Genomic DNA, 16987 nt, shown 5'->3' with positions numbered 1-16987 from the left:
CCTTCACAGGCCATGTCCCACCTAATCGTATGCCCACTGTGCACTGAAACCTGCAAACGGGAGGACTTGATGAGAGCTTCCGCCTTTGCTATTGCCGTGGCAGCATATTAGGCTGATAAATTATAAATTACGTTGTTCGACTTGTCATCGCTACGAAAGAAGAAGAACACAATGAACAACTTATATGCACCTCTCTTCTGGGCACAGGTCTTCCCTCAAGTAACCGTATTTAAGTAAAACAAGATCCCACTGCTGGGCAAAGGCTTCTCCTTCCTCTTTCCATTTTTCGCAGTCCTGTGCGTACTCCGGCCAGTCCCTCCGGCAAGCGTCCAAGTCGTCACGCCATCTCTTTCGAGGTCTACCACGACACCTGTACTTGTCATGAGGCACCCAATGCGTGACAATCCGTGCCCACCGCTTAGTGTTTGTCGCAATATGTATATGTAAAATACCAAATATTTTTATTTTCATTTCAGAATTTATTACGTATTTTATTTTAACACAAAGACCTTTTATAGAACTTGTCACATTTTTTTGTGGATGATGTCTCCAAGAGAACTTGTCAATGCCTTACCATTAAGAGTTTTGGTGGGTTTAGTAAATCGCTTTCACATTTTCACTCTTATTATTTTCCCACTTAGTTACGAGCTCAAAAACATGATAAATCTAAAAGGCCCACGATCTATCATTTAAAGAATAGGGCGCTTTAAGGAATTTTCCTTCACGACGGCAATTCATGTCAAATATTGAAATTTAACAAATTTATTAAGTACTTTATTAGCGATTTTGACCCTTACTTGTTATTTTATTTGACGTTATGGTAGTTCCTTTAATGTATTTAAGTAATGTTGATTTTTGGCAAATCAAACGGATCATTAAACTGCCATTGGATTATTGAGTTGAGTTTTTTGTCAAGAAAATTATTATTATCCGTTATAATCGCCAAAAACAACATTAAATTCATAAACGGAACTACCATAGCTTTCAATAAAATATCAAATACGGGACATCATTTAAAAAAATAACTTATTTTTTTAAAATTAATTATTGTGTAAACTATGTAAAATAAAACAACATTCAGTAACAAATCATCTTTATTTTAATCTTGAAAACCATACAAAATGTATTCAAATGTCAACATTATATATAATATTTCCTTATTTATAATAAAATAATCAAATTATGTACATTATGTTTCAAATAATTATTAAATTCATAAGCAAAGCTGCGAGAGTGTTAATTATTATATTTTGATCATGAAATTGTATTTAATATTCATAAAACAGTAACCCGTTACATTTTTTTATTATTTCCTTGCAAATTTAATCTACGTACTTTATTTTCTTATCTGCATGTAAATACTTAATAAAAAAACTTTATTTATTTATTAATAAATATCAGAATATAACCGATTGTGACTAGACTTTATGGCAAATATTATATTCAATATAAGTAATTAATAAAAGAAATCGTTGTAAATACGCTGCAATTATTTCATTCTATCTACATTACTATTTAGACCATGAAAATACAAAGAAATATATTTAAAACAAGTAAGTAATTTTAAAAAATAATAATAATTATTAATTTCGGTGAAGAAAAATAATATCCCAAAAAGAGATCCTTAAAGATATACCTGTCGTGGACACGCTACACGGACAAGTTAAAAACCTCTGCTTACCTTTTTTTGAAAAGAAGAATTTAAGAAAAAATTAAAGATAAAAATTTTTGACAGCGTGTTACACGGATATTAATAAAATGTAAATGATCGAGCATTTTGAAGTTTTCGAATAAATTTTTTTATTAATAAAAAAATCACCGCCATAACAAAAATAAAAAAAAAACCAGTTAACATAATCTTAAGTATTTGACAGCCAAGTAAGCTCAATGAAATTATTTGATAATTGGCTGTTAAGTAGGTTTATACACACGTTCACCGTTTCTTTATTTTTTTATGAAAAGTTATAAGTACCTTAATATTTTCATGGTCTGAATGTTAACAGACTATCTATAAAGTCGACTAGTAAAGATGACTGATTACATTAAAGACTAAAAATTGCATACTAATGACGAATTTATACTGACATAATGTAACGTGATGAAGGAAACGAAATGAATAAAATGTAATCTGATTTCGTATAAAATGTTGAGTATATAAAGAATAACATTTCCCAAAAATGTTACTTCTATAATATTATCCGGTGTTCACAAAATTACATATTATAAATATGTATGAAAACTTTATTGAAAAGAAATAGACTTACTTATGTTACCTACCGACTTATTTCTCGAGGAAAAAGAAGGCTCCATTTAATCGTTTTTAAGAGGAGGAAAATTTTCACGAATAAAAAGCTCCCAGAGGTAAAAATAATTTGCCAACAGTTTAAAACGAGACTCCGGAATTCACAGTTTTTTTAAATGCTTCACTTTGGTATTTAATTCCATTTGGCAAACTTAAAATATATATTTTATAATCATTTGTCGATCATTATGATGTTGAAAGTGTTAGGTCTATTTTACAGACTCATTGCTGATAGATGTTTAAATGCAAAAATGTTTTAAAAAAAATTCAATTGAAAATAAAATATGGTATATTTTTATTAAAAAAGCGTGAATATAACACTTGAAAACCAAGTTTTTCTTTATCCATGTGTTATTTGATAGTTTTTAAGTTCTGTGCAATAAACTATATTTGAATTGATTTGATTTGAAAGTAAAATATATATCAATAAACGCGGCACTAAGTATAGGCGATAACGGAGCATAGCGAGCGGTACGCATTAATTCAACAAGAAATATTTTCAACCTGCTTTGGAAACAGACTGTAAAGGCGAATTATTCTTATCAAGCCAAGTGAGAAACTCACAAACAATAACAATTTGTGCTCATCGAATGTTTTCCCAGCGCTGATGAATAAATCATTTTGGGTGCCGCAAAAATAGGGGGAATTTGACTCCGGAGATAACTTTCGAATTATTATTCCAGTCATATACAGGCCTGAGATCATAGAAATGGAGATAAGCATAGTGTATAAAGGGACGACTTCAAATTGGTCAATAAAATGCTCGTTTGGTTTCCCTTAGGCACCAACCGCCGCGTAAAGTATTTTGAAAAGTATATTTTAGAAAGACCAGTAAAACCGTTTTGTTTGTGTGGCTTCCAAGGTTTATGTACGGTTAATGGCAATAAGCTTCTATGGGACTTAAGGAGCTCTGTTAAGTCAACATAATACCTAGTAGGTACCTACCCCTTTGGGGATACACGTATTATGTTGTAAAATTATGTAAAGTCCCTTTAGAGTTCAATTTTTTTTAGAAAAAATAACAATATTGGTCGTCATACTGATTGTAGCAGGTAAATATAAAGTTTTGCAAAATGAATACCGCCATCATTGCGTTTTATAAAAAAGTACTTACAAACATTTTCGAAATAAATTAATGCGTTTGTTTTGAAGTCGTCAAGTTGCACACTTGCTAGCCATTTCAGGGTTGCCAACCGAAAAATAGGTAACTCACCGCCATTGGGAAATCATCCGGCCATTGATTACATCGTTAGTAAGACTCCGAAGGTAGATGTAAGTATTTTTATTTCTTTACTGATACTAACACAACTTTTTTCCCGGATAAATGAGTTACTGTGCTTTTCGGTTTCTCCTATAAGTGAAGTTAAGATTTTTTGGAACAGTAACTTGTTTTTGCTGCTCTTGTGATGTTTTTGTTATATTATTCGTATGTAATTAAGTATTATTTTATTGTATTGGTATTATTGGATTGGTATCGCTTTCTTAGTATCTTTATTAGTTTCTTACTCGCCTTAAAGTACGTTCTGATTTTGAATTTTCATTTAATTAAATATTTTAGTAGATGTTTATGCTAATTTATTGCATTATTTTGATATAATATAAAAATGTTGATAAATACTTATTTACAAATAAAGATTTTTATACAAGTTAAAGGGTTTAAGCCATCGCATTTTCTTCGTGTATGATCTGAAACAAAATTAGTGATTAGATTAGTTAAAATATGACTATTTCATTGATATTTTTGTTATAAAGAAGTTTTCTAAAATAATAAATAGCTTACGAATAAGCCGGAGTCATTTCTTTGTTTGCAGAGATGTTCCTAGTTAGTGTGTTTTATTATTAAGTAAGTGTGTTTTGTTATGATAACGTTATGGTATTCCAAGAAATAAAATTCAAACCAAGGATTGAAACTTCAAATTCGTGTTTCACCAATAGGTACTTTTTCTACTTCATAGGTAAGTTACATCCATAAATAAACAATCATTAACAATAACAGACTGCTTAGCTAAATAATTTATTTAAAATGTAACATTGAAAAGTGTCCATTAACTATCACAATTTGATTTCTACCAGTTCAACGTTAATTACCAATTTTTCAGATCTTTTCCTTCATCTTATAGACAGACCAACAGTCATTCACGCTAAGTATTGCTTGGCAATAGCGGCCAATGGATCAGCTGCATTTTGTTCTTGTCATGCCTTTCCATTACTGGAAGTTGACGATTAGCTCATGAAAAGTGAGCTCGTCCTTGGCCATATGAAATTGGTCTTCCACCGTGCCACCTTCGTACACTCCTTGATGTTGTCTAACCATATCATTCTTCGGTCTTCCCACGCGTCTACGACCCAAGATTTTGCCCCAATAACTTAAAGTTGGCGACATCTGTCATTTCGGAGCATTTATAAGACCTAGATACATGTTTTTTTCTCTTTTTTTGTGAGCAACATCTGCTTTTAGCGACCGACTCACTTATAATTGCACTAATTAATTAAAAATCTTCCTTACCTTAAAACACCTGGACCCTATGGTTTTCGCGGTCACAAACTATGATGTTGCCTCCAGACATGACAGCAATGCCCTCGAGGCCTTTGAACTCTCCATCACCACTACCCCACGAGCCGAAAGCCCGGAGGAAAGTTCCATCAGGATGGAAGATCTGGATGCGGTTGTTACCAGAGTCCGCTACCACGATGTAGCCCTGGTCGTCCACTGCTACACCCCTGTGAAGATGAAGAGAAATTTCAGGTATAAACAGAATTAGATCAGAAGTAGAAGAGTGGACTGACCGGGTGTGGCGCGAGGTGGAGACTGAGTACAACTGACGCTTTATGGACAAATCTGCTATAACCACAAGCATTGTGACAATTGTATCTGCAAAAATGTTTTAAATTGATTCGTAACTGAGTGTTTTGGTTGTCAAGTTTTGACATTTAGTTGACATTGCGAATTGCTTAACCCATCTGCGGGGTTACTAACCTCCACCAACAATATTGCTTTTTAGATAAATTGTTTCAATGTGCTTTTTTATGAAATCGGTCAAGGGATGTTTTGGGTATGAATTGTTCCATGCCCTAAAAAGTTCATCGTAAGTGAGATTTAATGAGAGCAGTAAATTTGCAGATCTGAGCTAATCCTCCAAACATTAGAACCAAATACAGATTTTATAAACCTTGATGAAATACCGAAAAGCTTAAAAAAATCAAGTCACATTTAATTATTCAAGGAAAACGTTTAAAAGTCTCGCTCCAGGAATAAATCTCGATTGAAGTCTAGAAGTTTACTGTTCGCCTTGACCGAATTCCGACGTATGACCTGAATACGTGTTCTTATTACAAAGACCTATAATGTTTACTAAGGCTATGAGCAATGATATTACATAGCTTTCCATTTCGCGTGGTTGATGGAAGTCAATAACCTCACAGCAGGGTTGAAAAAGCCACATCGAAGCAATTCGCCGGAAAAGCAATATTGCAATTCGACAATGCGCAATGTTAACAAATGTCAAAATTCGACAATTGCGAATTGCTTCTGTGTGTCTATGGGGTTACTGACCTCCACCAACCACGCGAAAGAGAAAGCCAAATAGCAATATTGCGTTTTAGATGAATTGCTTCAATGAGTCTTTAACCATATTACCTAACTCTCCATGTCCTGATATCAGGACTGATGTGTATTTATGCTTTTCTTATGCTCTCTCATTGTTATAGCACAGGATTCTTAAATTTATTTGGAAAAACAAAAAGGTTTCACAACGGTAGTTTTAAAGAAATAGCCTCCGTCTAAAAACCATAAAGATTTCTTGCGAGTTTCAACTGCAGATCGTTCTAAAACTGGTAACAGTTTGTAGTTTAGTTTATAGGTCTGTTCGAAACACAAGCTCGCTTTGATTGGGACATTTGGTTTAACTGCTTTTCGCTGTTGGACTCCTAATAAAACTATTTCGTTGACTGCCTTCTGCTGAGAATTATTCTGGCCAAGTAGTTAAGCTTTCGGCCAAATAGTTAAACACCATTTGAGGCAAACCTACAATGGCAAATTACGCCGAAAATTAAAAAAGTCAATAGCGATACATGATAAATAGAACAACAAAAGATAAAATAATTGGGAATATCAAGTCAATCAAAAGACATTCATCGCAAGTTGAACTTATACCCACACCTCACTGAGCTTTTTGTTAGACCAACGACAACGTGGAAAGGTGGTGAGTCGTATCGGCGTCTATAACGGTCGATCCAACTGAATAAATGAATACATAATTGGTGCAAACAGGGACAAATCTCCAGCCCTATAAGGAACCCACCTTAGCCAGTATATTGGATAGTTGTAGCTCCACGAGTTATTCTAGGTCGGAGCAAACAGTCTGAGCCTTTAGTTACAAGATTGAAATTCGAGTGTGGAACTTACTTCAATGCTGTAAACGTTTGAACACTTAGTGATTAATTGTGGGTTAACAGCTAAAAAAAATAGATTTATTGCTAGATTTATCTATTTATTATTTGTTTCAGCTTTTGTTAAAACAGCACAAATGCCCACTGCGAACTTGTAATATAATATACTGTGACTAAATCCCTACTTTGAAAGTAGGCTAGTTAACTTATTGATCATTAGATGTGACGTGTGTTTTCATTTCATATTTTAGCAATGTTCCAATGTCACAAACATTCCATCAACTTACCTCGGGAATTTGAACTGTCCATCTTCGGATCCCTCTTCGCCGAAGGAAGAAAGCACTCTTCCATTGACATCGAACACTTGGATCCTGTGGTTGTTGGAGTCGGACACCAGAACTCGGTTGGTGCTAGATACCGCGATGTAGTGCGGATGTTCAAGCTGCCCCAGTTTGGAACCAAATGAACCAAACTTCCCAACAAATGTGCCGTCTGATTGGAAGACCTGTCGAGTTTGGAATTCCGTTAGTATCGTTAGTTAGTACTCCATAAGGCAGGCAGGCATACATGACATGTAAATTAATAAACTTCACATTTGAGATGATTTCGACGCTTTTTTGACATGACTCACTTTTATCTGCCGCAAATGGCATTAACAACTTATACGCATGGGGACCACGAATAGAAAAGGGGAGACATTCGCCGAGCAATGGGATCTTGAAGGCTAGATTAGATTACATCGACTTTTTATTACAAAATAATAATGTAGCTGTTGCAGTTTCTTGAAATTTCTTCTTCTAAGCCATACGACCTTGCGAAATAACGTAGATTAAATATATGTAAAATTTTCCATGATTATTACGTTGAAATAAATGATTCTGATTCTGAACGTACGTTATACATACATCTATGGTATCCGTGACAGCTTTATTTGGAGAACGGATGACTCGTAGTGGGTTCGAATCTCAGCTTGGGCTCTAAACCACTGAGTCTGATTTTAAGTTTAAATTCATACTAGGAACATAGATAACTGATATCACGTGGTTTCAAAGATATATACCTGGATAATGGCTCCCTTACTACATGGGACTCTTCCTATCCCTTTTGGGATACAAGCGTTATGCCAGTCCGCATTGAAGATAACATTGTATTTTTTCGCCTGCCCTTTAGCAATGAATGACGTCATAGGCCTCCGTGGTTGAGGGTTGAGATCACGATCCGGATGTCCCAGGTTCGAATGCCGTATCTCAAAAATCGTTTGGTTAGGACATTACAGACTGATCACCTGATTATCCGAAAGATCCGTGATACGGACGGCACGTTAAGCCGTTGGTCCCAGTTAAGTGAGTAATCGTTACATGAGCCCTGTCGCGGGCCGTGGGCGGCTCAGTAATAACTGACACCAAGGTTGATGAGGTAATTCAGGATGATGGTAATTCACCTCACAACTCACGCGATAGTAGAAACCGATTTTCCTTTAGCGGTCTCGTTTCTTGGAAATGATTTCCCACGACTGCCATATTCGTTTCTCAGTGGTGACATGACGGTAATATCATTGTTCACTGACTTATTGCTTTGGATAAGATAAGTTGAAGCTGTCTCTAGAGTCGTGTTTTCTGGGTTCGATATTATTAACACGTTCACTGTGTAACTGGAAATTAGATGTCAACCCCTCACTTGCAATGTTATTTTCCGATAAACACATTGGAATTTATGTACATAGACACTATGGCAAGAAAAAATGTGCCCCACATATAGGACATGAATATATGAGTTTCAAATTTATTGCCTCATATGTGGTTCATGCACAGTGAACATTTTGCCTTTAAAGTGTTGGATAATGCTCGCATATGTCCTGTTTGGGCAGGCAGAGACGGAATTCTACTTGCCACCGTACATTTATTATATATATTCCACCACGCTGCTCCATTGCAGATTGGTGGAGGTGTTTTACGACTAATAGTCGGGTCGGCTTAACGTGCCCTCCGAAGTACGGAAACATCTTACTTTTCCGAACAATCAGGTGATACAAGTCTGCAACGGCCTTACCAAAGTGATTAAGACAATGTCTTCGTTGGGAATCGATTTAGGACGTCTAGATCGTATACCTATAAAAAATATAATATATATAATTACCTGAACTCTATGGTTTTCCTTGTCACAGACGTAGATGAAGCCGAGAGCGTCAGTAGTGATGCCCCAGGGGTAGTTGAACTTCGCATCTCCAGTACCCTGGCTGCCGAATGCTCGGAGGAAGCGGCCTGATGGGTCAAACACCTGCAAAATATGGTTGATTTAGAAATTTGGTCTAACTCTAACATCTGGAAAATATATTTGGTTTAAAAATTTGGTCTAACATCTGGATAATATGTTTGGTTTAGAACTTTGGTCTAACTTCTGGAAAACATGTTTGGTCTAGTTTGGTTGAACATATGGGAAATATGATTAAGAAATCATCAAGAAACATTAGAAATATTATTACACTTTGACGATACATAAATATTTAACAGCCTCCGTGATCCAGTGGTTTGGTTAGAGCGTTAATCGTACTATCTGGTGATGCAACTTCAATTCCCGTTGCAGAAATACTAAATCACATTACGAGAGAATCATGATCATTACGGCCTTCCGCAAACTTTGATAAATTTATTAATATGTATAACATCAAACTCATAACTTATTTATTCTTTGTGGTTTAAAGAAATGCAGTTTCTGCCTAAAAGTTTGTATGGAAACTGTCCAGTATTTAATATTCTGTGACGTCATCAATAAAAGTGGTCAAACGATGTATCATTGTTACTTAATTCATAAATAAAACTTGGAAATAATTCGAAAAGTAAAATGAGATTGATTTTTGGTCATTTTAGACTAGCTTCTATTTTTAGATATTTTAATTTATCTTTGACCCAGTCGAATAGCATATTATAAAATAGGCCTGGTATTTCCAATAAATATTTTGTTTAACAATATTTTCTTAGAAATAACGTTATTCCCAGATCTAATAAAATGACAAAGAAGTAGGGTTCTCTTTATTACAAAACTATATTAATAAGGTCGTGTAGAGACAGCATATTATGTTGTCTGTTAGCCGTCACATAAAGGACCTTTTTATCTCAAAGGAATAACTTTTAGGAACACCTAGTATCTAAGTAACATAGTTTCATTCCGATAGTCCTGAAAGATCTCATTAAAAATTGTCACAGATACTGATTTAAAAGTAACGATTTTATTTTTATATTTAACTTATTTATGAATTTCAATCAAGAAAACGTAATAATAAATTCGATATTTCATTACGTTTGTCAATGACTACACAGTATGCTTTTTCATACAAATTTTATAATAGTTCCTTTTTATATGTTTAGTAAAAAGTACACTGATTTGTCTATATGGAAACTAGCCTATTTCATGCAGAACCTGCGATCTATATTTTAAACCTGATTTTATTTTTGGTCTTCGTTTTGTAAATAATTGATCTGAGTTTTTTTTTTCACGAAAACCTTAACAACTAATAGCCAGCTCTACTGTTGTTGACATTTAAGACAAATTAGTGTAGGAAGTAGGATTCCTTAGAGACGAAACCCTTATCTACAGTTCAGGAAACGTCAGGGCTATCAACATAACGGAATAGTAACACAAATTCCACAGGGACTGTGATAAATAAGATCGAATTCCAGATGTTGGTAGCATTGGAAGAGATAAGGCATGTAAGGTATCATCTTTATACAAGATATGAACCTAATTGGGTTGCGTACTAGGTTCAAGATACATTTAGAAATTCTGATTGCTAAATAAAGTCAGATCTAAAACTAACGAAAAATATTTTAATTTTTCTATTTAACTTATTTATGAATTTTAATTACGAAAAACGTTATAATAAATCCGAAATTTTATAACGTTTTTCGATGACGTCACAGTGTGCTTTTTCATACAAATTCCATAGTAATTTCAGTAAGTACGAATTTTGACTGCTTTTACTGATGCCGTCAGTAAAACCCTATGGAAAATATTCCTTTACACGTTTCTTAAAAAGTGTTTCAATTGACAAAATGTTCAAATATCCTACATTGTGCTGTCGTGCAAGTGTGAGTCGGCTCGTTGTAGAGTCCCGAAGTGCCTAAATGAAGGAAAGATATTTTTTTTGTTAACAAAATGTATTTAATTTATTATAGAAGAAGAAGAAGACAACTTGTCACACGTAGTATTGTCACTAGGACCAGTGTTCGTTTGATTCGCTATTGGCCTGTATTTTTCCATCCGGCGTAAGGATATCATAAATTCTTAATTAAATTTCCAAAGCTAAAATAACTAGTTTCATAAGCTTCCTCTCTTATTAGTTTCTTGTTTTAATACTCAAGGTTTATGAGCGGTGGTAAGTCTATTCTCTGCTTTGATCAAAGTCTATTATGAAGTGTTTAAACTCGATTTATCGCCGTAGGGTATTTTTGTTTGACGTGACTTATTGAAGATTTGCCGGAGATGGCACTAACTACTTGGCCGCTGGAGCGCTGAGGGCTCTCGCTCGGTACAAAATTGAGGAGCTCGGTGGCGCAGCGGTTCACGCGCTCGGTCTGCGATTGTTGAAGTAAAGCAACTTTCGCAAAGGCCGGTCATTGGATGGGTGACCACAAAAAAAAAAAGTTTTCATTTCGAGCTCCTCCGTGCTTCGGAAGGCACGTTAAGCCGTTGGTCCCGGCTGCATTAGCAGTCGTTAATAACCATCAATCCGCACTGGGCCCGCGTGATGGTTTAAGGCCCGATCTCCCTACCCATCCATAGGGAAGGCCCGTGCCCCAGCAGTGGGGACGTTAATGGGCTGATGATGATGAGGTTTGAGGATGCCCCGTTGGGCGCGAACCTCGGATCAGGGCGTCGTCTGAGAGGAAAATATGTGAAAGAATTAATCGACCCTAGCGGGTCGATAGCGATTAGCGCTGAATGAGGGATCACCATTGGGTAGGTACTTGACTGGGTCAAAGATAAATTATAAAATGCTAATCTAGAAATAGATGCCAGTCTATGATAATCAAAAATCAGTCTCATTTTCCTTTTCGACTTATTTTGGAATTTTATTTATGAATTAAGTAACAATGAGTACAACGTTCGGCCACTTTTGTTGATGATGTCACAGGACAGTATTTAAATACAAACTCCAAACCACGCCGGCGGGGTCGGTATCGGATTCCTGAAGTGTTTGGTGTCGCGAGTGGTTGCCTCTATGGCTAGAGTAATCGGGTCGTCGTTGGGATCGTATATTACGTCCTTCGGACGCCATCGGGTAGGTACTTGACTGGGTCAAAGATAAATTATAAAATGCTAATCTATTTATTTATTTATTTATTTATTTATTTATTTAGGTACACATACAGCAAAATCTAGAAATAGATGCCTTTTATATGAATTAAGTAACAATGAGTACAACTTTTGACCACTTTTATTAATGACGTCACAGAACCGTATTTAAATACAAGCTCCAAAGAAAACATTCCTTTTGACTTTTCGTAAAAAGTATGACATTTGACTGGGTTCTCCAGTAGCTTATTGTAGCATAGACTAAACAGTAACACATCGTATAGGAGGGACTTTCTCCGCCCCGCACCTATACGAGCTTGGAACGAGCTTGACTTACCTCACCCCCTAGTGAGGGCCACTTTAGAATATTGAGGTGAGCACGCGCGGGTTACCTGTCTCTCTCGCGACGTAAGGCAAAACACGATAGGAACGAGATATCCCTATGGAGTGTCTGGACTGTGGTTAAAACTAAAGTATCTTGTCGTACGAATATTAACATAACATAACAAACATAACATAACATAACAAATACTTTATTGCACAAACAGGAAAAAAGAAAAGAGAAATAGAATTAGTACAATAGGCGGCCTTATTGCTAAGTAGCAATCTCTTCCAGGCAACCTTTAAGTATAGGAGATATTGAATAATAAAAAATAATAATATTTTGATTTTTTAAGTAACAATGAATACGTAATTTTATTGCTTTCATTTATGACGTCACAGAACAGTATTTCCATTCCAAGCTTTTTACTTACACGTAAACTCACAAACTACATAAACAAACCCGAAAACGGAAGTCAAATTGAACAATCTACTTCCCAGAATAAACTGCTTTCAACATCTACGTACATAAAATTTCAAAGAATATTTGTAACAATGATTTTGTAAAGAAGATGTCGTCTTCAAACTCAAAAAGATTCTTCGTCTTATCTTAAAATTTTGACAAAGGATTAGCTTTACTCGCTTGAAGAATGCCAAAAGGAGCATTCTAAGATGAATAAAGTATCCAATTTATTTCTTACAAGCTTTTAGCCACGGCTTTGCTTGCTTTTAACTATAATTAAAAAATAATTGTATGTGGAAGTTAGTAATGGCCTTCCAATTTATATACTTTAGTTTTATGAATACTATTAAAACGCTGTAAATTTCCCAAATAAATAAAATAAAATAAATTCTTATTTTATGAACGAAAATTAAGAAAACAATCCCCGAGAAATGTGTCTCCAAGGTACGTGATCAGACATGTGTCAGGCTGGTTTCTCCTTCGCGGATAGGAAGGTCAGACAGGCAGTCACTTATTTAATAAACAGGACCTGTCAAATCTTTGGGGTATTTAAACGTAGCTAAGCCACTGGTGGGGAGCGCAGAGTTGCCGTTCTATAGTATTATTCCTTATTATGTTTTAGAGACCCCCCACACTAGCGTCTTTCGAGCCATTCGACGCCAGCGCCGCGCACGCTCGGCGTTCGGCAGCCGGCCAGCGCTGGCGTCGCGTCGCCGCGGCGTCGACGTCGCGTGGACGTTCCGCGGACGCTGGCACGACGACGACGCTCGAAAGACGCTAGTGTGGGGGGTCTCTTATTATAATTATCTTATAATATTAATCTCGGAACTATGGAGTGCGTGGGGCCGAAACCAAAACGTAAAGGCCCCTTAAGACAATTTAATCTAAATGTTTATTAATATTTACATTCATTTTTTTGTGTATATACATTTTTGAGGAGCACGGTGGCGCGGCGATTCACGCGCTCGGTCTGCGATTGTTGAAGTAAAGCAACTTTCGCAAAGGCCGGTCATTGGATGGGTGACCACAAAAAAAAGTTTTCATCTCGAGCTCCTCCGTGCTTCGGAAGGCACGTTAAGCCGTTTGGTTCCGGCTGCATTAGCAGTCGTTAATAACCATCAATCCGCACTGGGCCCGCGTGATGGTTTAAGGCCCGATCTCCCTACCCATAGGGAAGGTCCGTGCCCCAGCAGTGGGGACGTTAATTGGCTGATGATGATGATGGGTTTATTATTAATAATCGAGGTATTTTAAAACAATATGCTTGCATGACTAATATATAAAAATATCTAAAAACAAACAGATTATTTACTATTTCATCGATGTATAGTAAACAAAGATTTCAGAATTTGAAAGAGATAAGCGTGAGCATTGATATTGCATGCTAACATTATACTGGATATGTCAATGTGAATCATTCACTTACATTTCTACAGTGTGGCTGGAACATAAATCAACTATAGATAGGTACGAATATATCGTTTCAATATTAATAAAAATGTAACTATATGACGAGGGACTTTAAAGGCTACAATCCCCAAAAAACATTTAGATGGCGCTGTAAAAATGTTCTTCCTTGTAATTTTGTGGATTACAGACATAAGCATATTTTATCTTTGTTTTTGGGTAAATAGACTTTTAGTACACCCAGGCATTCCACCCATTATTGTTGTGGTCAAAATAAAGAGATGCAATTTAGATAGCAACATAATTCTATACATAATCTGATAAAACTATCTAGCAATAATTATTTTTATATAATATTTTACTGCCATTATTTTGGTATAATTGTGTACCCAATTAATGTGAAAATAGGTAATTATCAAATTAAAAAATAAAAAAAAATAGTAAAAATAGTAATAGTAATAATAATATGTTAAATTAAAGCTGTACAACGCCATCTATATTGTTTTTGGTGAACACAGCCTGGAAAGTCCCCCATTCATTCAGAACTCATAGAGCATCCTATTTTGTATCTCATTGTACAAAATACCGTGGACATTTTTCGCATATTTTATCTGTCGGATGAAGTGCATCGTATATTTCGTTTGTCATTTCCATGTTTGTACTCGTCCTGATTTCAACGGAGATTTGTGCTATGATAAAGTGGCTTGCATAAGGTTCGGAACCCTAAAAACATATAATATATCCTATTATTATTTTCATTCGAATTCATGTTTAGATCATAAATGATTATCACGTTCTCAGCGGTGACGGAAAACATCGCGAGGAAAGCCACATTCCCGAGAAATGCATCGGAGGTATGTGACTTAACCTATATTGGGCTGGTTTTCCCTTCGCGGGTTGGAAGGTCAGACAGGCAGTTGCTTCTGTAAAAACCGGACCTGTCAAATCTTCACATTAGGTAAGCGGACCCTGTGAAAAACGAGATAATGCTAGAGATGATGATAAATATTAGCATTCCTCATACATACATACATACATACATAAACTCACGCCCGTAATCCCTAATGGGGTGGGCAGAGCCACAAGTAATCAAAGACAACTCATTCAAGCATTCCTCATTTGGCTGGATAAATAGTGCTTGCTCATGTGTGTGCTTTTGTGTACGCATGTTCCATATTTTAGCACTCGACCTGATTTTGGGGTAGATTTGTCGAATGATAAATTGCTCTGTATCCTAATGCATTTCGTACTTATGCAGCTTGAATTGAATTGCACTTGCAGCCAATAATAAGCCGTGCGATGTAAGTATTTTGATTTATAATATTCCAGGGAATACATAGGTCAATTCATCTTAGCTTAAACCGAAATATTCCGATATGGATTCACGAGTTCGTAAATCTATTCTTATGGTTTTAAGTGTGACGCCAAATTGCGAGAAAGTCAGACAGAGTTCGCGCAATGTTCTTAACTCTTTAGCAGCTTTCGACCATTTAAGACGAAAGTAAACCTAAAGGAGGTGAGGCCGGCGCCCTAATCGGATTGGACAGGCGCAGAGAGTAATCAGAAATCAGAATCAGAATCAGAGTTATCGTTCTATACGTAGTTTTATTCATTTTTAACCCCCGACGCAAAAACGAAGTCTTCAAGGTCTTCAGGTCGTGTGTTAGATGTAATAGCAATGTTACACGCACAGTTTGCTTGCAAGCATATTATGTGGGATCTGACATTTGAAACACTCATGTCTTCTGGAACCACTGAGCTGGTCTGCTGTTAGCGAACTTTTTTCTGGTCGGGGTTTTTTTAGAATTTCAAATTTAATATTTTCCATACTACGGTTTAAAACATATACACACATAAACATATTGTGCTTATTTTTATTCGTATGTTTATGTCTTTTTTATATGTCGGTATATTTAAATTAGCCTGGCCGAATTCCGAAAGGTCACCTTATATATAACATGCTACGAGTATGTACTATATAATTAATTGATATTGTCGCAAACTATTTGGTTAGGCAGCGACTGGCTGGTCTCCGGCCTGTCATTAAATGACATTTTTATTGATTTTATGTTTTTGATACGTTATTGTTTTTGTCTTTCTGCGGTGCTCTTGTCGTTTACATTTTTTGGTCCTTCGATTCCTTTGATTTTTTTATCGGCGTAGTGATTATGGTCATAACTCGAAGTATGAAGGGTTCGGACACCGTCCGTCGGGGCCCGGCGGGTGCTTCGCAGCCTTCGGGCAGCGCACCCCCTGCATCCGCCACAGGTAACCCCGCCTCCGAACCCCTAGTTGAGCCTACTCAAGTTTCAGAAGGAGCACCGCGCTCGACCGCTTCACGCTGCTCTGCGGCTTCCATCGCCGCCCGTAAGCTCGCAGTTGAAGCGCAGTTCGAACGGCGCCAGCTCGAACGTTTAAAAGCGTTTCACGAGCAGGAGCAGAGGGCCGAGGAGAGTGAGCTGCGCGCGGAGCTCGCAGCTCTCGACGTCGCCGCCTCCGCCACGTCAGTTAAGTCTGAATCTATTTTATCGAGTATAAGGACAAGGCAGTGGGTGGACGCTAACGTCACTGAGGTGCTCGAACGTGCCGAGCCACACAATTCAGTAACGCACATACTGCAGTGTGGTCCGACCACCTGCCCTGCGCCACCTGCAGCGCCGTCTTCATATCCTGTACCCCAATCAGACATAGCTCATTTAGCTCACGTACTCTCTAATCTGATTCCGACACAAAAGCCTAGGAATGTGGAGCTTCTTACTTTTGATGGTTCCGCTCAGGAGTGGCTATTATTTAAACATACGTATGAGTGTTCT

At 36.6% G+C, this 16987-nt stretch overlaps 1 protein-coding gene across 5 annotated transcripts in view; it reads right to left on the bottom strand.

Moving 5' to 3' along the window:
* Window positions 1–1341: 1341 nt before the first annotated feature.
* The window catches only part of LOC126371691 (RING finger protein nhl-1), a 169973-nt gene continuing 154327 nt past the window's right edge, over window positions 1342–16987 (bottom strand). For 4 of the 5 annotated variants that reach the window (XM_050016988.1, XM_050016992.1, XM_050016991.1 and 1 more), the window contains 4 exons: window positions 8828–8968; window positions 6979–7196; window positions 4809–5023; window positions 1342–3988 (listed from right to left, as the gene is read on the bottom strand). In XM_050016988.1, the coding sequence (XP_049872945.1) occupies window positions 4810–5023; window positions 6979–7196; window positions 8828–8968 (573 nt within the window). In that variant the 3' untranslated portion in view covers window positions 1342–3988; window position 4809. Of the gene's footprint in view, window positions 3989–4772; window positions 5024–6978; window positions 7197–8827; window positions 8969–16987 lie in introns of all 5 variants that reach the window. The other variant, XM_050016990.1, reaches the window with a different exon arrangement.

The sequence above is a fragment of the Pectinophora gossypiella genome, chromosome 13 (genome assembly GCF_024362695.1).
Source record: "Pectinophora gossypiella chromosome 13, ilPecGoss1.1, whole genome shotgun sequence".
NCBI lineage: Eukaryota > Metazoa > Arthropoda > Insecta > Lepidoptera > Gelechiidae > Pectinophora > Pectinophora gossypiella.
This window is presented reverse-complemented; position numbering and strand designations above follow the sequence as displayed.